This window comes from Triticum aestivum, chromosome 3A, assembly GCF_018294505.1.
Source record: "Triticum aestivum cultivar Chinese Spring chromosome 3A, IWGSC CS RefSeq v2.1, whole genome shotgun sequence".
In the NCBI taxonomy this organism is placed as follows: domain Eukaryota; kingdom Viridiplantae; phylum Streptophyta; class Magnoliopsida; order Poales; family Poaceae; genus Triticum; species Triticum aestivum.
Window position 1 is genome coordinate 19988189 of NC_057800.1, and position 26995 is coordinate 20015183.

General features: G+C 48.7%; 2 protein-coding genes and 1 long non-coding RNA gene across 4 annotated transcripts; all 3 read left to right on the plus strand.

Moving 5' to 3' along the window:
- The first annotated feature begins 7028 nt into the window (after nucleotides 1–7028).
- On the plus strand, nucleotides 7029–9186 carry LOC123057619 (uncharacterized). Its single transcript, XR_006426897.1, has 5 exons — nucleotides 7029–7176; nucleotides 7239–7978; nucleotides 8053–8109; nucleotides 8228–8349; nucleotides 8448–9186. It is a non-coding gene; the product is annotated as an uncharacterized lncRNA (long non-coding RNA).
- Nucleotides 9187–11331: 2145 nt separating this feature from the next.
- LOC123059906 (LEAF RUST 10 DISEASE-RESISTANCE LOCUS RECEPTOR-LIKE PROTEIN KINASE-like 1.2) lies at nucleotides 11332–15279 on the plus strand. 2 transcript variants are annotated; one of them, XM_044482447.1, is made up of 2 exons: nucleotides 11332–12169; nucleotides 14763–15279. In XM_044482447.1, exons 1-2 carry the CDS (start codon nucleotides 11386–11388, stop codon nucleotides 14840–14842), a joined length of 864 nt encoding a protein of 287 aa, XP_044338382.1. In that variant the 5' UTR covers nucleotides 11332–11385; the 3' UTR covers nucleotides 14843–15279. The 2 variants fall into 2 exon arrangements, with proteins under 2 accessions (XP_044338382.1, XP_044338380.1); XM_044482445.1 differs by lacking the exon at nucleotides 14763–15279 and having other exon boundaries at nucleotides 11332–12603.
- Nucleotides 15280–25656: 10377 nt separating this feature from the next.
- On the plus strand, nucleotides 25657–26442 carry LOC123056645 (uncharacterized). The gene has a single exon (XM_044479970.1). It carries the CDS (start codon nucleotides 25732–25734, stop codon nucleotides 26440–26442), a length of 711 nt encoding a protein of 236 aa, XP_044335905.1. The 5' UTR covers nucleotides 25657–25731.
- The last annotated feature ends 553 nt before the right edge of the window (nucleotides 26443–26995 follow it).

Here is a 26995-nt window from a genome sequence, read left to right on the forward strand (position 1 = left end):
CAACTATTATGTCAGTTTCATCGATGCTTTCAGTCGCTTTACTTGGATTTATCTTATTAAGCGCAAATCTGATGTATTTCATGTCTTTATGCAATTTCAAGCACATGTTGAGCGGTTGCTTAAACACAAAGTTATTCATGTTCAGTCTGATTGGGGGGGGGTGAATATCGTAATCTTAACACCTTCTTTCAGAAGCTTGGAATCTCACACCATGTGTCTTGTCCTCATACACATCAGCAGAACGGTGCAGCTGAGCGCAAGCACCGTCACATAGTTGAAACTGGTCTAACACTTCTAGCACATGCCTCTGTCCCGTTTCGGTTCTGGAACGATGCTTTTGTTACTGCTTGTTTCTTGATAAATAGGATTCCCACACGACTTCTTCACATGAAGTCTCCTCTAGAAGTGTTGTTTCATGAAACTCCAGATTACTCCTTTCTCAAAGTGTTCGGTTGTGCGTGTTGGCCGCATCTCCGTCCGTACAATAAGCACAAACTCGAGTTTCGCTCTAAGAAGTGTGTGTTTCTCGGGTACAGTCCTCTTCACAAAGGTTACAAGTGTCTTCACATTCCAACAAATCGTGTTTATATTTCCCATGATGTTGTGTTCGATGAGGCTGTTTTCCCTTTTTCCACACTCTCACCATCCACTGATACTACCGCTACTGAGCTGCACTCCTTTCCAGTTTTGCCTGATCAATTTGTAGATGCTGCATATTCTCCTCTGTTGTTGCCTAACCACGGTGCAGGAACTGAACGGGGCGCTCGCCTTGAGCTTCTTCACGATGACGTGGTTGCCGCTGCACCAACTGCAACCGTTACGCCGGTTGGGTCGCCCGACGGGGAGCTCGACGTCGACAGCACGTGCGTGCCTCATACACATGGATCAGGTGGAGCGGCCGCCTCACCTAGCCCGGCTGCCCGTACGTGCATGCCCCATGCACATGTATTGGGTGAGCCGGCTGCCCGTACATGTGTGCCCCATGCACGTGCATCGGGTGAGGCTACGTGCATGCCCCATGCACATGCATCGGGTGAGGCTGCAGCCTCGCATAGTCCGACTGCTACTGCAGTGCTGCCGCCCTTGCCCGGCCTGTCTTCGTCGGCCACCCCAGGCCCAGTAGCGCTTGTGGACTCCCCCTCGGCAGAGTCCATGGACTCGCCTGCTGGTGTGTCTTCCGCGCTGCTCCTCGACGTTGGCTCTTCTGCTGCGGCGGCTTCTCCGACACCTCCGCCGCCTGTCACACTTCGCCCTCATACGCGCAGCAAGAGTGGCATCTTCAAGCCTCTCCATCGCACGGATGGTACCGTCGCATGGCTTGCGGCCTGTGTTGCTCGTGCTGAGGCTGATCCTACGGCGGAACCGCGCCATTTTCAGGCATCGCTTGGCATTCCACACTGGCGCGCTGCTATGGAACAGGAGATCCATGCTCTTCGAAAGAATAATACCTGGCGCCTGGTTCCACCTCCCTCTGGTGTCAATATTATTGACTCTAAATGGGTGTTCAAGGTGAAGAAACATGCCGACGGATCCATTGAGAGGTACAAGGCAAGATTGGTTGCCAAGGGGTTTAAACAAAGTATGGCCTTGATTATGAAGATACGTTTAGTCCTGTTATCAAACCCACGACTATTCGTGTTCTTCTTTCGCTGGCTGTTACTCGAGGATGGTCGCTTCGTCAGCTCGATGTCCAGAATGCCTTTCTTCATGGAGTTCTGGAAGAAGAGGTATATATGCGCCAGCCACCAGGTTTTGTTGACCCTGCTCAGCCACATCATCTGTGTCGCCTCGACAAGGCTCTCTATGGTTTGAAGCAGGCTCCTCGTGCGTGGCATGCACGTCTTGGCGCTGCTCTTCGTGCACATGGGTTTATACCGTCTACAGCAGACACGTCTCTGTTCATTCTTCAGCGACCTGAGGTGACTATGTACATTCTGGTCTATGTTGATGACATCATACTTGTCAGTTCGTCCGTCACTGCTGCAGATCGACTTGTGGCTTCTCTAGGGGCTATTTTTGCTGTTAAGGATCTTGGGAGACTGCACTATTTTTTAGGCCTGGAGGTTCTTCATTCTGACAGTGGCTTGACTCTCACTCAGCAGAAGTACTCTCAGGATTTGTTATGACGTGCGGGTATGATGCAGTGTAAAACTGCTACGACTCCTATGTCCTCCACAAACAAATTGTCAGCTTTTGATGGGGACTTGCTCTTCTCTGAGGATGCCACTGAGTACCGCAGCATCATTGGTGGACTGCAATACTTGCTCGTCACTCGACCGGATATATCATTCGCAGTTAACCGTGTGTGTCAATACCTTCATGCACCGCGTGGTCCTCATTGGACGGCGGTTAAGCACATTCTGCGCTATGTTCGACACACTGTTTCATATGGTCTACATCTGCAGCCTGCGGCTTCTGGTTTGATCTCAGCCTTCTCTGATGCTGATTGGGCTGGTAGTCCCGATGATAGGCGATCCACTGGGGGACATGCTGTGTTTCTTGGTCCTAACTTGATCGACTGGCAAGCTCGCAAGCAAGCTACCGTGTCTCGGAGTAGCACTGAAGCTGAGTACAAAGCAGTTGCTAACGCCACAGCTGAGATCATATGGGTGCAGTCATTGCTTCGAGAGTTGAAGGTCTCTCAAGCCCAGTCGCCTGTTCTTTGGTGTGATAACATCGGTGCTACATATCTTTCATCCAATCCGGTATTTCATGCCCGAACGAAACACATCGAAGTTGACTATCATTTTGTGAGAGAACGTGTTGCACAGAAGCTATTTCGGATCAAATTTGTTTCTTCTAAGGATCAGCTTGCTGACATTTTCACTAAACCCTTGCCCTTACCTTCTTTTGAAGGATGCCGACGCAATCTTAACCTCCTGAGTGTTTCAGGACATAGTTAAGATTGAGGGAGGGTGTTAGACTAGGTATATTGTAGATATTACGTGTTGTAACACAATACATGTACCTGTACGTTCTCTCCTATATATACATGACAGCCGTACCCGCTTAGGGTATCGAGCATTGCTCCAAATCCTAATTTGTCTAAGAAGTTTGGTGGTACTTTATAGGTTTCCAGCTCGGCTGTGAGCTTCCCTTTCCTTCTATTTTCGGCCCAGCAAGGTTCTACCGTGTTCTAGAGCACTCTCCTGCTTCGCTGTTGGCTTCCCTTTATTTTGCTTTGTATACTGTTGTACAGACGCTCTGGAATGTGATGGGGCCTTTTCTAGAAGAAGACATGGAGAACTCGAGACGAGTCAGGAACGTACCTGAGCACGGGAGCTGAGACCAAAACCGAAAAGACCACCAATCAAAGACCGAAGCTACAACCCAAATAAAACACTCGCAATCACCTGTCAGTGCAAATATCCACCGTTTCACAGTTCACACACGCACTTTAGCTACATATCAGCTTAAATTTTCATTCAGTCGATTTTTTGACCGTTGATTGCTACTTCAAGATGTGTGCTGGTAGTTTCTTTCCTGTTGTGTGTTGTGTCCTGTATTGGGATGGACGTTTTTTGATTGACCCCTATTTTGGATCAGTTGATTTTCTATTGGGCTGAAGCCTGTTACATGTTTTCTTATTAGGCTGTTTGCGTGTGTTTTTACTTCTGCTTTTGTCGGTTTTTATGGATATATTTTGGATGTTGGGCGAATATAAAATATGTACACGTAAGTAATGTATAATTCGTGTGTAAATTGTAATTTTGTGAAAAATGCACTATTATGTGTCACTATTCATTTGTTCTTACATTTTGTTTTTGCAAAAGTTCCACTTTTATATGCTTATTCTTGCATATTTTTAAAAAGCTCAATTTTTATGTATATTTTACGCAAATTTTGTCAATGTTTGTTTTAGATATTTTTTCCCATTTTCTTTGTTCTTAAATGGTAATACCAATGCCACATATTCATTCTTTCTTTTGTGGGTACTTTTGCTTTATTTTTTTATTCCAGATTTCTGTTTCTATGTGTTTTTCCTTTTCCTTTTCTCTTTCCTTTTATTGGTTTTTTTTTTGTTTTTTGTGTGTTTTAGTTTTTCTTGAGTGTGTGTAAATATGTGCACACAAGTACTACATGTATACATTATATTAGAGTATGGAAATTTCACTACTATATGTCTTTTCTTACATATTATAAAAAGTGCAATTTTTTACTAATCTTGAAAATAATTTAGTTTTAAGTTTTTATTTCACTTTCTCTCTTTTTTTCGAAACGGAGGCAAAAGCTTTGCCTCATCGATTAATTAAGAAGAAGAGAATTGCCCAGTTAATTAACGGGAAACCGGGCGAAAACCAATACAAACTGAGCACAAACGAACTACTCACACGACATGAAACCCCACAACCGCACACTCACACAACATGAAACCCCACAACCGCACAGGCGGTCTTCACAGTCGCCAAATACACAACATCCACAAACCCAGAGGCACCTCCCAACCAGCAATGGCAACCCAATCAAGCAGTCAAAGACGTCTTGCCTTTGGCGCCACTCTTGCGATTGCCCACCTTCTTTTGTTTGTCCCTTATTGGTGTCCCTGTTAGGAGGCAAGCAATCGACCTACCTAAACCAGGTCTAGCAACTTCAACACTGGCTAGCAAGTCATAAAGTTCCTTCGCGAAGAGAGCATTTGAATTTGGGGTAGGTGCCAACACAAGTGGCTCCGTGGTCATGCCACTCACAGGCATCACCTGCCCGATGGTCACAGACGAGGGAACGACGGCAGCATCTAAAACTCCGCTCTCCATGACGTCGAGAGGTAGGCTGTTTGACGCCTGACAAGGCTCCATGGGGGGTGGTGAGGACACCAAGTCCACCTCCGAAGCCTGGGGAGAGTCCAACTTGAGTTGCTCCATCGACAAAGGTGAAACAAGTTCCCCACTCAACATCTGCAGCTCGGGCATGATCTGCAACACCGGAGACACTACCTCGACGGAGGCCACACCCTCGAAGTCCGGCAACACTTGGGGCGTCGAACTGGACCCAACACGGGGCGAGAAGCCCGAAGCACGAGGGGAGAAGCAGCCATAGAGATCCACATCATTGCCGCCCTCGAAGTCAACGACAAGCTTTGGCAGAGGAGGCGACATAGGAGGGAGTGGCGCCTCGGCCGTTGCAGGAGATAGCCTGCCCAGAGCAACCTCTGCACGCTCCAGAAGGCTCCCAGCCCGCAGCAGCCATCCATGCATTGAATCAACCACATCACTCAGAGGCTGAATCGCCTTCACCATCTGCAAGGAAGCCATGCCTTGCAGCTCAGAGCGTAGCAGCTCGGCTTGCGCAGTAAAGACAGACTAAAGTGCCACCTCAGCTGAGGCTGCAGAACCAGCAGAGGAAGAAACAACCGACGCCCAGGAGTCACGTTGGATCGCCTTGGAGGGAAGCGTGGCATTAGAGTGGGCTTGACATGAAGATGGATGAATGGTGTCGAGGCGGGACAATGACGAAGCAGTTGGGTTATCGAGCAAGCTGAGGGGACGCCAAGCGTTCCGACACTCACGAGCCCGATGGCCGTTCCCCAGGCAGTGAGAGCACCGAAAGGGATCCCTGCACTTCGCTGCATGGTGTCCAGTAACAAGGCACCTGCAGCATCGACCATGGAGCCACGCAGGGATGGGCCGAGGGGACGAAGCCGGAGCTCGAGACGCCAGACGATGCGAACCATGCCGCGGCCGCACCTCCTGCCAACCCACGCAGGTAGCTGCCTCATGCTCAGCGCTCACCCCGCTGGAGCACTTGGTAGCCAGCGGCGATTGCGGGGCCAGGTCAACACCATCCTTATCATCTTCGTCATCGTCGTCGTCGTCGAGGGAGCTCCACAAAGACTGCACCATACCCACAGCCAAAGCATCAGAAGCACCCGAGGCAGCCAGTAGCTTTCCAGCCCTCAGGTCGGAAGAGGGCCCAGTGACATGACCGCCGTCTCCAGCAGCAACGACGGGCGATGCGGTAGGTGTTGGCGTCGCGAGGACCAGCTTGGAGCTTGCCGGCTACTCGGGCGTGGACGAAACCTCGCGCGAGACCAGTCGCCCCTGCACGGTCGGGTCAGCCTTGCGGGAGGCGAGGGAGGTCGCGGCTAGGCCGCACGCAGATGGCGGCGGCAGACGGGCCGGGGCGACGCCGGCAGCAAGAGAGGCCGGGACGGCTCCCATCGTCGGAGCAGCAGGAGAGCGAGGCCCGGCCGAAGTTCGCCGCGAATCGGCCGCGGGAGAGGAGACACGCGCGGGAGGAGGCGTCGGAGCCTGGCCGTCACACGCAGAGCGAACGGAGGTCGAGGCAGAGCAGCAGCAACCGGATGAGGCCGCAGCACCGGAGGACTGCCGAGGAAGAAGCGGGCGGTGGCGCCGCGCGCCCACCCGCGAGCGCGAACGGGAGACGCCCATCTCCTCACATGAGGCATGCAGCAGAGCAGGGGCACCGGATCTGGCCTCGGCGGCCGCTGGGGGAGGACGGCTGGAGCGGATCTGGCGGCGCCGCGGGCGAACGCTCACCCGACGCAGGAGCTCCGCGTGCACCTCTCTCTTACTTAAGGGTAATACTACCAATGACACTAGTTCATTCCTTATTCGAAACCTATTTTTTATGTAGATTCTACTACTATATGTTAGTTCTTGCAAGCTATAAAAAGTGCAATTTTATGTGTAAATTATGTGCAAATTTACCATGATTTTTTTCATTCCTTTCTTCCTAAAGGACGGTACTAATGCCACTACTTCATTCTTTTTTAGAAAAAGTTATATTTTTGTTTGTTTAAATAAGTATACACACAAGTACTATACAAAATGTGTGTAAATTATGGTAGAGTGCAAAATCGTAATATTATATATTCGTTGTTTGCATCTCTACTATTAAAGAGGGATCGAACGTCGTGATGGTTGCACCTCCCCTCGTGGTTCGACCTCTCCAGCCTCGTACGTAACTTCTGCCCGTGAAGGAAAAATCGGACCTCCTCGCAACCCCTCCGCGCACGATAGAAAAAAAAAACCCACACGTACGCACGTCCCAACTCCCACCCACCCCCTTGCACCAGACCCCTCGCTATCGCACGTCCTAGATTGGAGCGGTGGATCTGCATCTCATATCTTCATCACCGAGTCCATGAGGTGCTCGATGTGGCAGGGGCGACGAAGAGGAGCGCCGCATCAATAGCAGCGACGAACGACGGCCCAGGTAATGCCATCTCCTTACCCTCGCTCCACCGCATCTTCTCACGCCAGCCAGTGGATATGCAGCTGCGGCCCAGACTTGGTGGCCGAGCAGCAGCGACCTCGACGCGGCGCATGCATGGTAGCTGATGCACGGCACAGCGACCGCGACCAGGACGCGGTGGTGGGAGTACGGCGACGGCTGCCAAGACCTGGCGTGACGGCGATGAAGATATCGACTCCGACGACTCGCCTCCGTTCAACAGCGCCCTGCTTTTCCGCATCGCCTCCATCAAGCATCACCTTCTTTTCCGCGCGCACATCACCTCGGTCACTGGTAAACCGCTGTATCTCTGTACTCTGCTGGCGATCTGGATTTAGGAGCTCTGGGATTTGGAGAATGCACGGGCTGGAGTTGGGGAATAGCCCGGGCTTCCTGCAGAAGACGATAGGTCTTGTTTGGAAAAAAAATTCACGAACTAGTGACGACACCGGTATTCAACTTTCTTCTCTTTTTTTTTGGAGAACTAACTTCTTTTCTTTGTGAAAAAACTATTCATGAATCGGAATCATCGAATTAACAAACTGCTCAGCCGATTCACGAACTAGAGATGTATGCACCCCACCGAACTCAATTTGTAGGCACTACCGAATCGCAAATCCCAAACCCGAATCAGTGGACTGCGAATCCGGTAACTATGGCAGGGACTGACAAGTGGCATCAGACGTCTGGTAGCGTAAAGGACGACGGGTGGTGGTAGGGCTATGGGAGGAGCAGGTAGACGGAGGAGGTTACCTGTGGAAAACTGGCATGTGGAGGCATAAAGGTATTATGGTTTGATGTTTGCTTTTTACCTAGATGAATACTTATAGCACTGAATTTATGAATGTGGGCGTAAAGGACGACGGGTGGTGATAGTGCTACGGGAGGAGCTGGTAGGGCTATGGCGGCATAAAGGTATTATGGTTTGATGTTTCTTTTTACCTAGATGAATACTTATAGCACTGAATTTATGAATGTAGATTTATAGTATTGTGTTTTTGATGTTTACTTATTGTCGTAATCTCACGTATAGGTTGTGTAGAAATCACTCAAGTCTGCTTTTTATTATGGAAGCTCGTTGTATGTGTAAAATTATTTATACTCTTGGTCCCGGCGCACGGAGCCTACAAGACGCCGAATGTTCCTGCTGCTGCTGTAAGCATTTCATTTGATTATGTTTTCACCTGCTGCTGCTGTGAACATCAATTATCTTTACTACTGAGTCTATCATATTTTGGTTCTGTTGATGGCAGTACCAAGCGGGAAAACACCAGAAATAAGTTCAACTTGGGGAAGAGCATGAAGATGATGAACTCGCTCGGCGGCTTGTACCGTGTTTTGTGCTGGAGGAACATAAAAATCTCCGTTTCCTCATTACTTTATTCTGATGGTTTATTTGCCATATGTTAGATTGGCGAGAGGTGGGGTAACAGAAAGAGGCGACGTTAAAATCGGTGCTAGTGACGACGCCGGTAGACACGATGAGCTTGGCGACAGCGGCTGCCGCAACATTGTTGTACTTGGAGCCCATGCTATCCGAGCTCAACAATGCCAATAGCTCAGTCCTTTTACGTGTTCATTGACAAGTTGTCGTAAAGTACCTTGGCGTCAACAACCACGGCCATAATGACAGAGTCGTGCTGGCCGACTGCCCTGCTTCCATGCGCCGAGCAATCTACTGGTTTGAGATGACCGTGAGGACAGCTGGGCTCAAGGGGTTGAATCGGGTTCACCACATGTGGTGGCAACCTGGGTCAGCTTTTGTTGGCCCTTTCTACATGTGGTGGAATATTTGGTATCTTTAGCCTGGTTTTAGTTCTCTGACAGCAATTAGCAATGCTAAACTTGAGAGCAAAAGGAGTTGTAAGAAGAAAGGAGTTGTAAGAAGTGTTCCTTAGAAATTGTACACTAAACTGCTTGCACATTTTCATGCATGTTGGCACTCACCTTGGAGCACAATTAAATGGAAATCAGTAGCAAAAATACAATCTGCATAGTGGTAATCTAATCCTAGAATTTGGCTTCATTTATATATTTCAAAGTGGTTCCATGATTTTATATTTTGCGCATTTTCATGCATGTTGGCACTCACCTTGGAGCACAATTAAATGGAAATCAGTAGCAAAAATACAATCTGCATAGTGGTAATCTAATCCTAGAATTTGGCTTCATTTATATATTTCAAAGTGGTTCCATGATTTTATATTTTGCGTACTATGTTCACACTGTAACTTTTAACTTGGGATTTTAAGTGCGCGAACAGTTGATATGGGTTACAATTGAAACTTACATTCGTTCTACTGAATAGAAGAATTGGCTTCTGATTGTACTAAAATTTCTTAAGAGCTATAATAACTTTATTCTGTAGCAATCAGTTAATTAAGAAGTGATATCTTCCCCTTGCTTTGAAGTGAATGCAAATTTCGGGGTATACTCTTATTTATTGCAAGCATCACTAAGCGCAACTTCTGAAACTTTAATTTAAACAAAAGAATACTGAAAAATACTGAAAAAGGGCGTGATGCAAATTGGGTATCAGTAGTTTTGTAGCGGGGCTGGGAATAGCAACGGTAGTTTGCAGGACTTGGAGAAAATATGGCAGATTCGGAGCAGGGTGACAACATACCAAAGGACAGTGTGATGACCCAAAAGGTGTAGCCCAAGGCTCGCCATAGATCCATTTATTGGCCCGTGGGAACGCACGGGCATTCAACTAGTATTACTAAAAGTGCAATTCCAGTACTCTAGCACCAACATTAGCCTAACGACGCAATATATAGTAGTGCTAAAGGCCTGAGCCAAACGACCCCAACATTAGCCTAAACTCAAAGAAACACGATGCTATGAATGTACTCTAGCACTGCCTTGATGTTCGCCATCGGAAAGGAGGACAGTAATTTGCTGTCAACCATAGCACCAGTCATTTTCTACAGCTGCCCTTGTTGTGACCAAGCATTCGATTTACTTGCGGGTGGAGATCCAATAGACAACTTCCTCAACATTTTTTTTTCAACACGTACTTCCATAGCCAGTTGTGATCATTCAGTCTTCACTGAGAACATATTGTGGGCTTGTCGCCGATGGTGGCACTATTGAACCTTTGATTTCCCAGAAATGTTGAAGACATGGCCAAGAAAAGGACAGCCCTTGCAAAAGAAAAGCGAGTTTGAACCATTATTAATTAATTGGCTTCCCTCTGACAATAACATTCATCAAACTTTCAACAAACAATCCGCAAAGCCTAACTATTATCTTATAAACATTTTATAAGAAACAAATAATCGAGCTTCCGGTTGTTGCTCCACGAGCTCTCCGCTAAAAAAACACTAACGACGCGTCTGGTTGGGTGGATAACCCCTGCTTCCAATTACAGCGCTATCAGAAAGCAGTAGCAACCGGTTGGTTCGGTCATTTTGTTTTCTGTTACGATGCTATCGGATACAGTGCTTCACATCCGCGAAAACGTTCAATCCGGACGGATACAGAATCCTCTCTGCTCCGTATTCGCTTGGGCCCGAACCAAACAAAACGCGTATTCAGTAGAGAGTATCGGAAGCAGCGCTTCCCCACACTGAAAATGGAGAACGATACCAGAGTGCGAACCAAACGCCTCGTAAAGCTTTTCTAGATAGAACCATAGTATGCCGGATTTGGTTGGATGGGCCTCTCGTGGATGCATGCATGCATGCGGTCATGCAGGCGTATGAATGATACCTTCTCCCGTGAACGCGGAAAGCCCAAAAATATATGCATGATACGTTCTCCGCGGCCACCTGGTTGGAGTATTATTCGCCCAGAGTCACAGGACAAGCATACGGTAACGACCAGAGAACGCGGCTGTTTTACTTGACTTGCTCACAAAAAAGGGTAGAGGAACGGTTGTTTTCCGTGCAGTAGGTAAGGGTGCGTTCAAACCCAGACCCGGACCGACGACCTTCCTCCGCTCACTGACAGGCGGGCCAGCGCCGCCACGAGGACCCATGTGGCGGCGAGCTCCCACTCGGCCACTCGCCGGTGATGTCCACTTCAGTCGGTCAAACTCCGTGACGACGAACGGTCAACACATCCGGCTTCTTCTCAGCGACCCCCTCATCATAAACTCTCACGACCCTCTCTGTGTTACAATTAAAGCTTTTCTCCGTTGCAAATTCCTCATCCCGTAGGCCGTAGCCAGCAAACAAGATCGACGAGATGATGCATCCGTTTCGTGCCCCGGCAGCCGCCGCGGTGCTCTGCTCAACCACGCTGCTGCTAGCTGCCGTCCTCGCCACCGACGCCACCATAAACACCACCACGCCGTCGTTGCCGTCCTCGTCGTCCTCGCCCTGCGCCCCGGCGACGTGCGGGGGCCTGCGCATCGAGTACCCATTCTGGCTCGGCGGCACGCACCCGCCAGAGTGCGGCTACCGGGCCTTCCAGGTCACGTGCGACGGCAACGGCACGGCCTTCCTCGAGAACTCATTCTGGAAGTACCAGATCCTGGACATCTCTTACGACGACAGCACCTTCAGGCTCGCCAACCACGATCTCTCCGACGGCACCTGCGACGTCGAGGTCCGCGTGAACGCCACCTCCGACCTCGGCCTCGCGCCCTTTGCCATCAGCCGGACCAACCAGAGGCTCTACTTCCTCTACAACTGCACCGACCTCCGGGCGCGGCCGCCGCCCCGTTCGTGGGCGCCCGTGAACTGCACCAAGGGGTCCAACGTGTCCACCTTCAACTCCTTCGCGTTGCTCGCCGGCGGGTACAGGCCCGTGCCGGGGAACTGCAGGGTGTCGATGATGCCCGTGCTGGGGTACCCGGGGGCGGCCGGGAAGGACTACCGGCAGCTGATGAAGGGCGGGTTTCTTCTGGACTACGCGGCCGACGACTGCGCGGCGTGCAAGGAGAGCGGTGGACGTTGCCGGATTGACACCGACTATGATATCTTCCAGTGCCACTGCTCCGACGGCGTGGCCGACCTCATCGTTTGCGGTCAGTATCAATTCATCTCGTTTTTACATCATTTTAAATTCCGTAGACCTGGTAATTACTTCAGAAATTATTTCATATGTCATTATTATTACCTGGAACGTGTTTGCAAATGCTTGAGTGACTGCGAGCCAACGGGCAGGCTATATGTATGTACAGCATCAGCCAAGCCATGTAGTTCAAATCCATGTTAAAAAAACAAATTTTGGATCAGTCGATTTCTCATTTCTTGGACAATGTGATGTGGAGGTCCGAGGCCGACATGGGGCGACACGGCCAGCCAGGGACGGATCCAGCAGGGTGTAGGGTCACCCTAACATCTTGGCTGGCAGTGGCGGAGCTAGACGAAAACCTTTGGGGGGTGAAACGTAAATGACAAAGATTTGGGGGGCAAAAGGCTAATTTTTCCCTTACATAGATACTTCAACTATATTTTTCTTCAGAGTGTTTTTTTTAGAAGCCTACCCCAACTTGTTTGGGACTAAAGGCTTTGTTGTTGTTGTTGTTGTAGTGTTTTTTTTTGAGAAATTCTTCAATATATTTTAAGGTGGGGGGGGGGGGGGGGGGGGAGGGGCAGTGGGCCACCCTGGCCCCAACAAAGATAAAAGTAAAGGCCGAGCCCCACTCACCCAGCCCCACCTGCATTTTTTGGTTGGATCTGCAACTGCGGCAGACGCGTTGCCTCCGGTGAGGCCAAGCCATGAATTCGTCGGAGACAGGAACACCGCAGGTGGCCGCTGAGTCGCTGGCAGAGGCGATGATAAAGATTGACTGGTATGATTAAGGGGTTTTCTTTTTTTGACTGCTGCTTGGATTAGACAACGACCTCGTTGGAGGTGGGAATAATGTCGTGGGTGGAGGCAAGGTCAAGAATATCTGAGGAACAAGATAAATGTGGCATGGGGGGGAAACGGTAGGAGAAAGAAGAAAATAAAGATATGACCACTCTTTTTTCGATCCAACGGATGAGACTCCTTCCTTTCAAATAGACAGAAACTTAAAACTTTTTCAGTAACTAACTCATAGGTAGTCCTTCGATTTTTTTCCTGGTAATACACATAAATTCATGAGTTTCATGTTATTCTACTACTTAACCTGTTTAGTCCGTGAGGACATTGCCTACACGGCCTCGGAAGAAAAGGCATAGGTTAATGAGCTGGGTTTTGTATTTCGTAAAGTTCGGTGGTACCGGAATGTTTGTGTTTAGAATTTAAGACTAAATGCCAACTATTGTTGAAATTAGGTGAATTTTGTCCAGAAAGATTGCAAACAATTCCATGCTCCCAAACTTTCAGTCATTTTTGTGAGCACCAAATTATATTAGTAGAATGCCCGTGCGTTTACGGGCTTGTGAAATAGTCATAGATAGAGACAATATAACACAATCATAATTGCATAATACTTGAAGTCCACTTCATTTGGAATCAAAAGTGATAACAAAGTAGTAAATCAACAATGTATACATATAAGTGATCTCCAGTTAAAAATCTATTACAAAGTATTGAGATCTACTTGGTGCGCTTAAGAAATTCTCTCACAATACCAAGCAAGTTGTCTTTAGCTTCATTTGCATGATGTTTGAGCAAGTATAATAAAAATTGATTCCTCAACTCATACCCATCCTGCAAAAGCAATATATGTAGTTACTCCCTCCATTTTTGTATACATGGCCACAAACCCATATTACAAGTACCAAGACAAAAGTTAATGTCTTCTAAGTCAATATTGCAAGCCATCTTGTCTCCTTATTTGCCGTGTAAATTAATGTGTATTCTTCTCTTTCATGCACATCAAGCCAATCCTCCCATTCCCGCATGCATGCAAGGGATAGTTAATGTCTTCCTTTGCTAGTACTCTCTCCGTTTCTTTTTACTCCGCGTATAAGATTTGGTCAAAGTCAAACTATACGAAATTTGACCAAATTTATATAAAAAAATATAAACATCTACAATACTAAAACTATATAGTATGAAAATACACTTCATGGTGAATCTGATAATGTTGATATCATATTGTGAATGTTCATATTTTTTAATACAAAGTTAGTCAAACTTTAGAAAGCTTGACTTTGACCAAATCTTATATGCAGACTAAAAAGAAACGGAGGGAGTACTACGAGGCAAACGTCATTAATATTGCATCGATTAGTGTTAGTGGCCTTGTATATCTACAAATTGTTATTTTGATAGTGGCCTTGTATATAAAAATGGAGGGGGTAGCATGAATACTTTACGTGGAAGGTTTAAAAACATGTGTAACACACAATACTCACCGCACAAACCGGCTTCGCCAGGTCCTTTACCATTCCACAATAGCATAAAATAAAAGACAAAATAGCCTAACAAATCCCTGTAATTTCCTAAATTGTTATTGTATTAAATATGATGATAACAAAAATAAATGTTTATATTCTAAATTTATTACCCGTCTACGCTCATTGGAATACCATCAGGAAATAAATGTTGCCATTTTGATATATCGGAATGCCATCTTGGTTGCTTTATTTCCAGTGCTTCTTTGAATTCCCGCGCAAAACTTTTTAATTTCACTAAGTGCCTCAGAATTTTCATCTCCAACAATTGTGTTGTATGAATAGGGTCCAGAATAGATACACGGCGTGCCTCTTTGTCGATGACGTACAAGATGTATCGACCGATGGATTCATATGGAAGATAAATCAGCCTACCCTTTTTTGCCCTTCGTCGATGTGTGGGTTGACATGATAATATTGGTTCCTAAATTTTTTTCCTCTCCTTTCCCGTTGGATTATACTGTGCCAATCCATAAAGGCTTGCGACTACGGTACAAGTAAGAAATCGAGTTTTCAAGAAAGCAACACGTCCACTCGGCTGAAGCATTATTTCGTCTTATGGATTTGATGTCCGTTTTCCAAAGTGTTAGCAGTTTTAGGCTTCTTGCCAACAGTACTCCTCTTCCATCTCCCAGTGATCTTGTCCGGTTTGATTGGATTGAATTGGCTCCAAAATAGGTTGCAAATGAATCTTATGGAAAATGTTCTAAGGACTCTAATATTCTGAATCAAACAATCAAGAAGAAAAACCTTTTCCCAGCTGCTGGGAAACCTTTTGTCCCCGCTGCTTCCTTCAACAACAAAAATCTTGTCAGTTAGTATTTGAGACACGTTCCTCCTCTCCCGATTTTCGCACGCATGCACCAAAGTCATCCGAAAATATAGCTAAATAACCCCGGAGGATCGACCAAGACCATCTTCCCAAGTTCTAACATTGACCAAACTCTCTAGTCCCCGTAATCAAACGCCCAAAATGTCACACAAATCGGCTGCTCTCTTCACCCACTACCTCCTCGTCCATGGCCGCGGCCGCGGCCGGCTACAAGTTCTAACATTGGCCGGCTACAAGTCTCGTTCCCCATCTCAAAATACGAGAGAAAATCGCCCCCTTTCGCCATTTGATCCGATATGTTGCTCGTGCTGCTACTCCTGTGCATGCCTCTGCTCGGCGCCCGCGCGCAGCCGCTGGACGCGAGCTGCGCGCCGGCGGCGTGCGGCGGCCTGACCATCACGTACCCGTTCTGGCTGCGCGGTCACCACGAACCCAACTGCGGCTACCCGACCTTCGGCGTAACATGCGACGACCCCACCGGCGCCACCGCGCCCACCCTCAGCGAGTCCTACCTCCGACTCCTGGACATCAGCTACGGCAACCGCTCCGTCGTGGCTTTCCACAACAGCCTCGTCGCCGCCAGCGACGACCCCTGCCGCGCCACGCGGTTCAACGTGTCCAGCAGCCTCGCGCTCTCGCCGCTGGCTGTCAGCGGCGACAACTGGGAGCTCTTCTTCTGCAACAACTGCTCGCGCGCCCCGCCGCCGCCCGCGGGTTCCCTCTGGCTTAACAGCTGCTCCGGCACAGTCACCGACGCGTGGTCCGTGCACATCGGACGGAGGTACGAGGCTCGACCGGCGGGGCCGGCGGAGTGCAAGTACTCGGTGGTGCCGGTGCTGCCCAGGTCGGAGCTGCGGGCGTGGGGTGACTACGCGGGGATCGTCGAGCGCGGGTTCCTGCTGGAGTGGACGGTGCCCGGGGACTGCGCGGCGTGCAGCGAGACCGGCGGGGGGTGCCGGTACGAGGCCGGCGCGAACGCGTTCGGGTGCCTGTGCCACGGCGGCCGCATGCACCCGGCCACGTGCGGTGACTACGGTGAGTTGCTCGACACCTCCCCTGCATCTCCATGCGGATGCGATTCGACTGCCTGTTATAGTTTCTTGTGCAGATTGTTCGATTGTTATTTTCTGGTCTTTCAGTACCTTGCATGCTTAGCAGCCCAGCACGAAGACTTGTGGTGATAAATAGGATTAGCTTGATTACTCGCAAAAAAAAATAAAAAAATAGGATTAGCTTGAACGGACCAGTGTTAGCAATGGACTGGGTAATCTGTTTTATTCCAGTACTCCATAGCAGCCGAAATGGGTATAAAAAATTCTGGGAGTGTAGAATAACATACCCTGATCATGCATAATTTTGACCAGCAAAGTCAACGTCGCGATTTCCAACACAGAGACATTATCATTTAAGGAATGTCAACCGTTGATACTCCTATATACATTAGGTATCTCTAGCCGATCTCTTAAAACGGGTTAGAGTAACAATTCAGTTTTGAGGGGTTAGGGCATCTCCAGCCGTGTCCCAGAAAGGCCTTCCCAGGCGATTTTTTCACACCGGCGCCAAAGAAACGGCCCAGTCGTACCCGAGGAACCCGTTTTTCGCCGGCCTGGGCCGAAAACAGCGCCGACGGATCCAGGCCGAACCCGGCGCGCTGGGGGGCGCCGGGGCAAACTGTTTTGTTGCGAAACAACCGCGGGCCCGCCGCGTCAGCGACACGGCGCCTCGTCTTCCCCCAACGGCCTCGGTTCCCGCGGGGAATCAATGCCAAGGCTGCCGCCGGCCAGCCTTACCATTGATTCCTCACGGGCGGCGCGTCACGTGACGGCGCGCCGACGCCTCCCCTCCCTCGCACGCGTACACACGGGTGCGGCGCGGCTATATAGCCGGTGGCCTGCACTCATCTGTGCCCACACCAGCCCCGCCCCTCGCCGCCGCCCAGCTCCTCCCTCTCCCGAGCGCCGCCGCCCAGCCCCTCCCTCTATCTCTCTACCTCTCCCGAGCCCGTCGCCATGGCGGAACGCTACCCCGGAGACGAGGCGGCGGCCAACGGCTTCGGCCGCCGTTCGCTCCGTGAACAGGAGTCCTGGCTCCTGTTCCAGGCGAACATCCCAGCGTCGCCGGACATGCGCGCCGGGCCGATGGGGTGGAGGCTCAGCGTCGGGGGAGTGCCATTCCCCCGTAGCCCGACGCCGTGGCGAAGCCGAAGTACTTCGCCGAGGAAGTCAAGGTCGTGCACGTCTCCCTCACCGACGCCCAACTCTCCCTCCCCCAGTACGCCGCCGACAACCACGCGGCTTGGGCGGCGTATTTCGAGCGTCGCCAGCAGCAGCGCTTGGCGTCCATCAACGGCGAGCCGGTGGTTGGCGGCCGGCAGAACAGCGAGGGGCGCCACCTGTGGTGGGGCGTCCCCGGCCGCACACTCGAGGGCGTGCTGACGTACCTCGAGGGCGGCAACGACCCGCCGTTGGCGTACCCGGCGAGGGCGGCCGGGCCATGGGCGCCAAGGAGGTTCGGGTCCTCCTCCTCTTCTTCCTCCTCCCGATCTTCATCGCACTCCTCCGGCACTCCGGCCCTGCTCGGCATCAAGGCCGAGCCCGCGGCGGAGACGCCGCTCGGCCGGCGCACTCGCAGCGCCGGCATCGTCATCAATGAGGGCGGCCGGCGCGCCTACTCGTCGGCTCCTCCTCCGTGCTTCGTCAAGCCAAAGACGGAGCCGGGGCTCGCGCCGGTGAAGAAGGAGCCGGCCGCGCCGGTGACGACGGAGCTCGACGACGATGACGCGGCCCTGGAATGGGCGCGCAGGGAGTCCATAGCAATGGAGAAGGAGCGCCTGGAGAAGGCGAAAGAGCGCCAGCGCACCGCCCTGCTTCGCTTCGCGGAGCGTCGACGCGGCCGCGACGAAGGCGGAGTCGTCGTCATCTGCGACAGCGACGACGACGACGACGATGCGCCGCCACCAGTCCGCCATGGCGACGCCGGGCAGGGGTCCAGCAGGGGCGCCCGCGTCAAGGAGGAGATGGCCGACGACGACAATGGCGGCGACAGCGGCGACTTCAGCCAGTTTTTCCTTTAGATTAGTTTATGTATATGTGCTATGTAATGAAAATCCGCGAACTTCGCCGAAATGTGCCGAAATTTATCGTGTTTGGCCGAAATTTATCGTGTTTAAGCCGAACTTCGCCGAACTTCTTTTATTTTAAAACGTGCCTGGGGGCGGCCCTGGGGCCGGCGGCTGGGGACCAACTCGCCCCCAGGCCCAATTTTTGCGCCGGCTCACCCCCAGGCGGCGATTCGCCCCCTGGGGGGCCAACGGCTGGAGATGCCCTTAGACCAGACGTCCAGACCTAAACGATTTCTTATCGGCTTTAGCCCCTCTAAAACTTTTGCTTGTCCTCTCGACAGTTGCTTATATATAGTGTTACTATTCATCACCCAGGGTGCAGAATAAGTTATTCTTCACTCGAGGTAATATTACGATCATTTCATAATTAAATTACGTTTGGAATTCAAATAGTTACATTCCTGTTGATTCATCACGTAAAATTTGACATAAAAAAAATAAAAATATAGGTCATAAGACAAGAAAATTTGCAGTTTATGTGTATTTTAGACTATGTTTTTACGTTTGTAATTTTACATAACATAAAATATTTTTTACGGCGATTATATATTTTCTTACGGTCTTTTTTTGTGTCGAAATAAGGCAAAACTTACGGAACATAGAATTACGGTGCATTGATGATAAAATAAAGGGGGTGAAGAATAACTATTCATCACCCAGGGTGACGAATAGCGCGACCCTATATATATATATATATATATATATATATATATATATATATATATATATATATATATATAAGCGGTGTCGTTTCTTCGAAAAAAATCCCTTCCTTCCATGCCGCCTCTCTCCCTTTCTCGCATCGCATCAATGTGGCCGTCGTCCAAATCCACCCCACACCACCCACCATACGTCCTGCCTTAACCCACAGCCACCCCACACCCCACCGACGCTTCCAATCACCTAGAGCCACCCCGAAATGGCGGGATCTAGTTGTCGGAGGTCGCCCCCACCGAGTTGAACTGTGGATCCACGTCGCGTCGCCCCGCCAACCCGAGCAGCACACCGTGGCTCCCCCGATCCCCTCTTACTCCTTCACCACCGACCTTCTGCTACCACCGCGGAAGAAAAAGGAGGACCGTGGTGGGCCTGGGTTTCTAAAATCAAGGGCGGGGACATTAGCCGCATGTATTGGCTTGGCTCCTTCTAGTCGCCGGCGAGGGCGTACGACAAGAAGGCAGTGAGCCTCTACGACAGCCGAGCGGAGATCAACTTTCCCATCGGTAGTGGCGAGGTCCTGAGGCCCGTCAACATCGATCCCGAGTGGTCTCCTGCTGCGAGTTGCGGGAGAATCGGGAGGCCTTTGAGGGGCTCGAGGTGGCGCGCGTCGATGAAGAGTACATGGTCGAGCTCCGGATGCATTCCGCCAGATGCATCCGGAGCTCATCGCCGAGGAGTACACCGGCTCGAGATGTACAAAAAGGTGACTACCGACAAGGACGAGGCTGTTTCGTGAGCGAGGGCCAGTGCCGGTACAGGAACGTGATCGGGGCGCTCGCGTGCCTCTGCCCCGGTGGGAAGCTGCGCGGCCCGACATGTGCCGGTGAGTTTGCCTCCGCCCACGTACGCCGCCACTTGCCTCTACTCTACTATAATATATATTTGTACCAGTCCGGTACCGGACACCTGTGCAGCATGTTCGACTGCACCGGGGCCTTGGCTGAGCAGGGCCCCCAATTTTACTGCTTTTCTTTGAACACTTTTATGTAATTCTATACTGCTTAATGATTAATCAAGGCACGGGGTACTAGAACTTATTCATTGGGACATGCACCGCGACTCGGACAGCTACCTGATCTCACGCACGCCTCTCCTCCTTTCGATACTCGTTCTCCTTCCATTTCTCTGTATTCTCTTTAACTTCCAGTGAGCAGTGCAAATCCCGTCCTCCATCAAAGGGCTGGTAGATTAATTTCTTCACGGTTTTTCCAAAATAAATCAATTGTTGGAATGTATATGGACGCTTCATCCTCAATCCAACAACTATTTATTCGATGTGTTCTTCTCGATTCCTCATGTCTACTATGTTTCTTCAGATTCCGTTGCTGCTTGCTACCTATGCTGCCCGACTAGAAATTTAACCAGACTACTAGACGCATTGCCGTCGGCCACCACATGGTCTTCTTCCCAAGTTCTTTTAATTCCTTTTCGTTTCTATGATCTATTTCTTTTCTATTTTGTGGGAATTTAATCAAATGACATTTTGGAGAAGATTGCTTATGAAAAATAAGTTGAAGATTTTGTGACAGGAAATGCTAGAAGGATGTCATGCTTCTGCTAAATAACGTACTAATTTTGAGTTTTGAGAATCACCTTTTGAGTATAAAATTTTATTTTCGTAATTGCCATTGGTTACATCAAGGGCCTACTTTTGGGTTTGGCAAGGGGCCCTTGTTTTCTTGGGTGCGGCCCTGATCTGTACCATTCAGCGCGCGCCGACGCGAATAGCCATATCGGCACATGCGTTGATTAGTCTGGTCTTCCTCCCTGGTGGCCTGGTTCGTTGCACTTCCGGCGCATGGCCGTCGCGCCGCTAGCCAGTGCCCTCCCGATCTTCCGTAGGCCCCATAGAGATTTCACCGTTGGCTTTTCTTCTTCTCCTCCGGTAGATATTCAGGCGGCTGACGGGCTAACGCGCTGAGTACATCGTTGGTGGTGGCATTGACGGTTGACTAGTGGGTTGCTGTGCTTGATTGACCTTGGCGCCGGTCAGTAGGCATGTAAACCAGCGCGGTCAGTAGGTACGTGTACTTATCTAAAAAAAAAGTAGGTACATACACGCGTGCATCATTGGACAAGTGGAAGCGGGTTACACGACAAGTGGCTTCAGTGTTCTGTCCCCTAAAAAATTTCCTTAAAAAAAAGAGGCTTCTGAACTCTGAATCTTCTAAGTCTAAAAAAATACTTTGAATGTTCTGAGGTCGGCACTACGGCCGAAATTGGCATCATGCACTTGTTCAGTCTAGTCAGAGCCCAGTTGTCAATAGACTTTCAAACATACGACCCATTGGGCCTATATTTATACTTTAGGACTTTCGGCTGAATTACATCTCTTTGGCCCACGATGATAGGTGTTGGCCATCAGGTGAGAATATTTTTCTTTGACATTAGCTCCATGTTTTTTTCCATCCATGCAAAAGAACTGCATGTAATATATTAAGAACAAGAGAGGGTTCAGCCGGCCAAACGACCGGCATGTTCGAGCTTACAAGGAAACTGAAAGAACAAGCAGAAAAACTACAACGCACCTGAAAAAATATGGTGCAACAACCAGAACCTAAGAACAACAGCTACTACTATATAAAACAAAAGGACCACAACTAGCTTCTTCATATTTTTTTATTGAATAAAACAGATTAGGATTTAGATTCTATGAATTTTCTATAACCTGCTTGAGTAAAAATATTTAAGCTCTAAAAGACATGTTCTTGGAGGATTCGTAATCTCTAACTCAGCCAAGTAGCACGTTACAAAAGCTAATAATGCAGAACAAATGTGTGAACTCTAGGTTTAAGATGGACTTGTCCCCTATGAAGAAAGAAATTTGCGTGGAGTTAAAAAAGTAAAAGTATTTTTTTCTTTTCCTACTAATTAGTTTGGACCATGCTACAAATCTGATGTCATCTATGTCAGCTTTTTAACAATGGCAAATCAAACATTTTTTATAGAAAATTACGTGTCACGAGCCTGGCAATTCTCTTCGGCAAGCATGGCAAATCCTAGCATGTTCAGCCTTTTGCAATGATTTGCCTTGCTCACAACATGTAATCTGTCATAAAAACACGCAATTTCAGTTAGTTTTTTGGTAGTCGTACTAATTAGCTGTCAATTAAGATTACGTTGTGTTGGCCCAATCATGGTGTTCCTATCTCGTTTGATATACAAACCAACACGGGAATACGGGACATGTCGTCCTATCTCCCCCCTAGGAGGAAGAAAAAGAGGGAAATGGGTCTCACTTCAACCGCCATTGTCGGCGCTTATCCCGCTAGACCGACGTCGAGCGGTCGAGGAAAGACAGCATCGTGCTGGCGTGTAGGAGAGTTGCGCCGCCGCCGCCGCCGTGGATTGCAGTGGAGATGCTGTGCCGACCTCACGTAGGAGGAGAGAGAGCTAGTGGGGCTCACCGTCACAGTTTTTTTTTTGAGAACACCACTCACCGTCACTGCTGGGCAGCCTAGGCAATGGCTTGGACCGTTCGAAAAATTTCAAGCCCATATCTAAAAAAAGATTGGCCTGGGGCACAGCCCAGCCTTAACCCGGCTTCAGGTCTTAGGAGGCTGGCCCAATACCACCTAGCGATCGAGGAGCTCAAACGAACCGCTCTTTGGACGAACCCTACCCTACCGGCCAGGCCGCCGCGCCGCCCGCCGTCGTGCTTCCCTTTGATCCCCTTCTCCTTGGCCACGGCCATGTTCGGCGAGGCGGCGACCCCGGAGAGGCGGCAGGCTTCCCGGCGAGGCGGCCTTTGCCAGGAGGCAGGACCGCAGGAGGCCAGGAGCAACCCACCTCAGCGGCCCAGCTCTGCCGTTGCACGGAGGTATTCCCCCATCCGACCATCATACAAAACTGCCATCTCAGCTCTTCCAAATCTCAGTATTTCTTGCTTAGATGCCACTGTTTGATGAATGATGATGGTATTTAATTCTTTGTGCTGCCCCCTTTCCAACATAAATATGGAAATCGATTTAGACATTTAGTAATTCTTGTTTCTATATAATTTTACAATTTTAAGTGAAGGTAAGATGAATAAAAAAACTAGACAATGACATCTTCTTTTCAAGTTCAAACCACGTGATCCATGGAAATGGGTCCTTCAACTTGAACAAATGATAATATCACTCGTATTACAGCCCAGCTCAAGCCCCGTGATATTGATCATTGATTTTTTTTTTCTCGAATATGCAAAGAGCGTATCATTTCATTGATAGAAGGAGAGAATTACATGTGCTAAGCAAAGCCACACATTGTGGTGGCTAGGTTAGCAATCATTGATGATCACCACGGCTGGTTGGAATATAGCATTGAAAAGAAAGAAACATTTTGCTTTTATTGTTTTCTGTGTAAGCAATCAAGAGCTGAAAACATGCCTTGAAACCAAGGTTTTGGATTCCAAGTGGACATTTTTTCTCGAGAGGCACCGGAATTTGTGGTTACCACGGCAACCATGAAATTCCGGAAAAATTTCGGACGGAATTTATAATCAAATTTCGAACTCAAAATTTTTAGAAATAGATATAGAAAGTTATTTAACTCCTTATTATTGGCTATGTTACCCTGGCCTTGTGGCTATTCGACAGCAGCTGCACTTGCTCGCTTGTCGTGAGTTCGAGCCCTGGTCGCTCCAACAAATTGGCAACATTTTTTCAGTCGCTCCAACAAATTGGCAACATTTTTTCAGTTTTGCAAACTCAAAAAAGTAAAAACGTGAGAGCCAGGAGTCGTACCCGCGTCTCCCAGCAGATGGATGGTTCGCTTTACCACCAGGCCGCAACCAGTTCTGTTGGCAAGAAAGAGATGGCCTATATTTAACTATACTGTGAGAATTTGAATTCAAAATTTTCAAATTATTCGAGATTTTTTGCTCGATATGAGTGTTTCTCGAGGGGGGTCGGTAAACGCGATAACCGCGCGGAAGCTCGGAATTTTGCTCGGTTACCAAAACCATGCTTGAAACTGGGGGGTTTTTTTTGAGAAATATTTTTGGCCCTAGTTTTTCGCCTTGGGCATCAACCAATCGCCACTGGCTGAGATGCAACATACCACTGTCTTCCCTTCTCCATCTCATCTCGTTTTGTTCTCGTGCTCGTTGGCAAGCGACCTCCCGCATACTTTAAGGGATGTTTGGTTTGTGACTAACTTTGTCAAAGGTTGCCACGTCTAAGGTTAGGCAAGTTTAACTAACTTAGGTGAGTGTTTGGTTCAACCCGTACCTTAGGCAAGCCACACTTGAGCCCCACATGGCATACACACAAAAAGTGTGACAAGATTCCCTTAGGCTTGCCAAACTGTGGCTCTCATTTTGATGAACTAAGCTTAGACAAGGTTGGCAAAGTGTGGCAATGCTAGATGAGTGTTTCTGTCAGGCACCATTGATCTCTATGCTCCACCCAACTCCAGCGAGGTTACTCGCCGCTAATCTGTACTTCTTTTAACACCACCGTGAGATGCATCCTCGGTTTACTCCCCTCAACTTTGGGAAGGCTGCGACGCTGCCAGCCCATAACATGCACACTCCATGCATGACCTCGCATGAGATGGAGAATCATTTTTCATTTCCCTATACAACTTACTTGATATGTACAAACCTATCCCGATACAAGAATCCACGAACAAGAAGTACTTGAAAGACAAAGTACATGAATATGTATGTTTGGTCGACGATAACTTCTGTCTGGACTAAGAGTGTGTACAACGATTAATGGATGAGTAATTTATGAATAAAAAAAGGATGATTAATTTGATATGACCATCATGAGCTCTTAGGGCATCTCTAACAGTTGTATGATCATTGTTGGTAAAGTTGCCACCTAGACTATTTTGATGACATGGCACATAATAAAAGAAGAGAGAGAACGAAACCGTATGAACCTGAAGCAACGCTCCATGCACAAGCTCCGAGGCAAGCCCGTCCATTTCTTCAACATTTAGTGGACCCATCTAGTTATTTAACATACGCTTAACATACGTCTAATTGAAGAGTCTATATGATGTGTTGTTGGCTGCTGACGTGGACACTTATACCAACGATTGTACATATAAACTGTTGCAGATGCTCTTAGCTGAAGGCGTATTCTTTAATCTCAGCCATTCATTCAATTAAGAGGTGGTGTATTGAAACAGAATTCTGTAACATGCGCAACCCAATAATCCAATAAATGATCTTCCTTTTGGTCGGCTACTGAAAGTCTGAATGCTGTACAGATATTAGAATCTGTTACTGTATCTAAAATTTTCTCGATAAAAGGTAAAGGGGATCTTGTATTTAGATAGCTGACAAAAGCATGAAGTAGCCGGTATGGAAACAAACAGCCTATAAGCACCCAGGTTCATGTCACATCACGGGCACACAGAGGCCATGTTGATGGCTTACCCGTCAATGGGATTAGATTTAGAAATTCAGAAACCATGGCCTACAAGTCCAAGCGGTGGTTGAGGGAATTCGTGGATGATGATAGCTTTACCGCAACTTTCCAGTCATTTATTCAGACCATAGGATTCGTCCACATATATGCTTCTTCAACCACGATATCCTCTCATACGTCTTCCCCGCCACCCCACGGCCAAAATTTTCTCCTCCTATGGCTACTACAAGCTGCTGGTTCTTGGTGTTCGTCTGGGTAGTATGGGGGCTGCCACTGACGCTCGCCGGGGCTGAGGAGCAGCAAGGGGAAGGCTGCTCGACCTCGGCCAAGACGTGCGGCAACCTCACCATCACCCATCCCTTCTGGATAGCTGACAGGGAGGCGGGAAGATCCTGCGGTCCCTTGGACTTCCAGGTCGGTTGCTCAAATGACAGCATTCCGTTTCTCCGGAGCTCTGGATTCACTGGATACACCGGCTTTGCAATCATGGACATCTCATACAAGGACCGCAATCTGCGTGTCGTTGATGTACGCAAAGAGGAGGACTTCAATGTCTCCAACAGCCGCTGCAATTTCCCGAGTTGGAACACCTCCAGTAAGCTGGCACTGCCGTTTAAGGTCAACCCCGCCAACCTGAACCTCATCTTCTACAAGTGCACAAAAAGGGTGGCGCTAGTGGAGGTGAGATGCGTGAACACAAGCAACGTGTTTGTTCGCGCGGGAGTGCGTTTCGATGAGATGAGGAACTACGTCGACTATGCCTTGGAGGGCTGCGACGCTATCGTCGTGCCGGTGATGGGCTCGTCGGACGGGGCCAACGCGAGCCACTTCGAGCAGCTCATCAGCGATGGCTTCTTCCTGACATGGGATCCACCCCCTACAAGTAAGTTCACCGGCCAATCATCTTTTAATCAAGTTCGTAGCTAAGCTAGGACGTGGAGTGCCTAAGTAACTTGTTGATCGTGTTAATCACTAACCGAGGATAAGGTTGAAGTTGATCGTGTTGCGGATGTTCCCCGGTGTCGGCAAGCACCGCACTTGCTCCTTCCTGCCAAAGATTTGGGTTGACTTTACCATAGGCCAGCCTATATTCCCTTTTGTTTTTATTTACTTTGCATATTAGCTTTGTCTTGAGTCAAACTTTGTAAACTTTGATCAAATTTGTACAAAAAATTATTAACATCCACAATACCAAATCAATACTATTAGAACCAGCATTCAATATATTTTCATACTATATATATTTGTTATTGTAAACGTTTAGATTTTTTTGATAAACTTAATCAAACATTATAAAGTTTGACTTAAATCAAAACTAATATACGGAGTAAAGAAAAACGGAGCGAGTACTAGCAAAATTGGCACGTGTAGAATTTTCTCCAGCAATCCGTAAGAAACCAATCACACTTTCAGCTTCAGACATACATGCAAATGGGTCTATATCCAATTTTTTCACCTTTTCGATGGTTGAATTATGGTT

What these genes read in the sequence shown, in the direction of transcription:
- LOC123059906 (XM_044482445.1), top strand. Translation starts at nt 11,386, where the DNA reads ATGATGCATCCGTTTCGTGCCCCGGCAGCCGCCGCGGTGCTCTGCTCA.
- LOC123056645 (XM_044479970.1), top strand. Translation starts at nt 25,732, where the DNA reads ATGGCTACTACAAGCTGCTGGTTCTTGGTGTTCGTCTGGGTAGTATGG.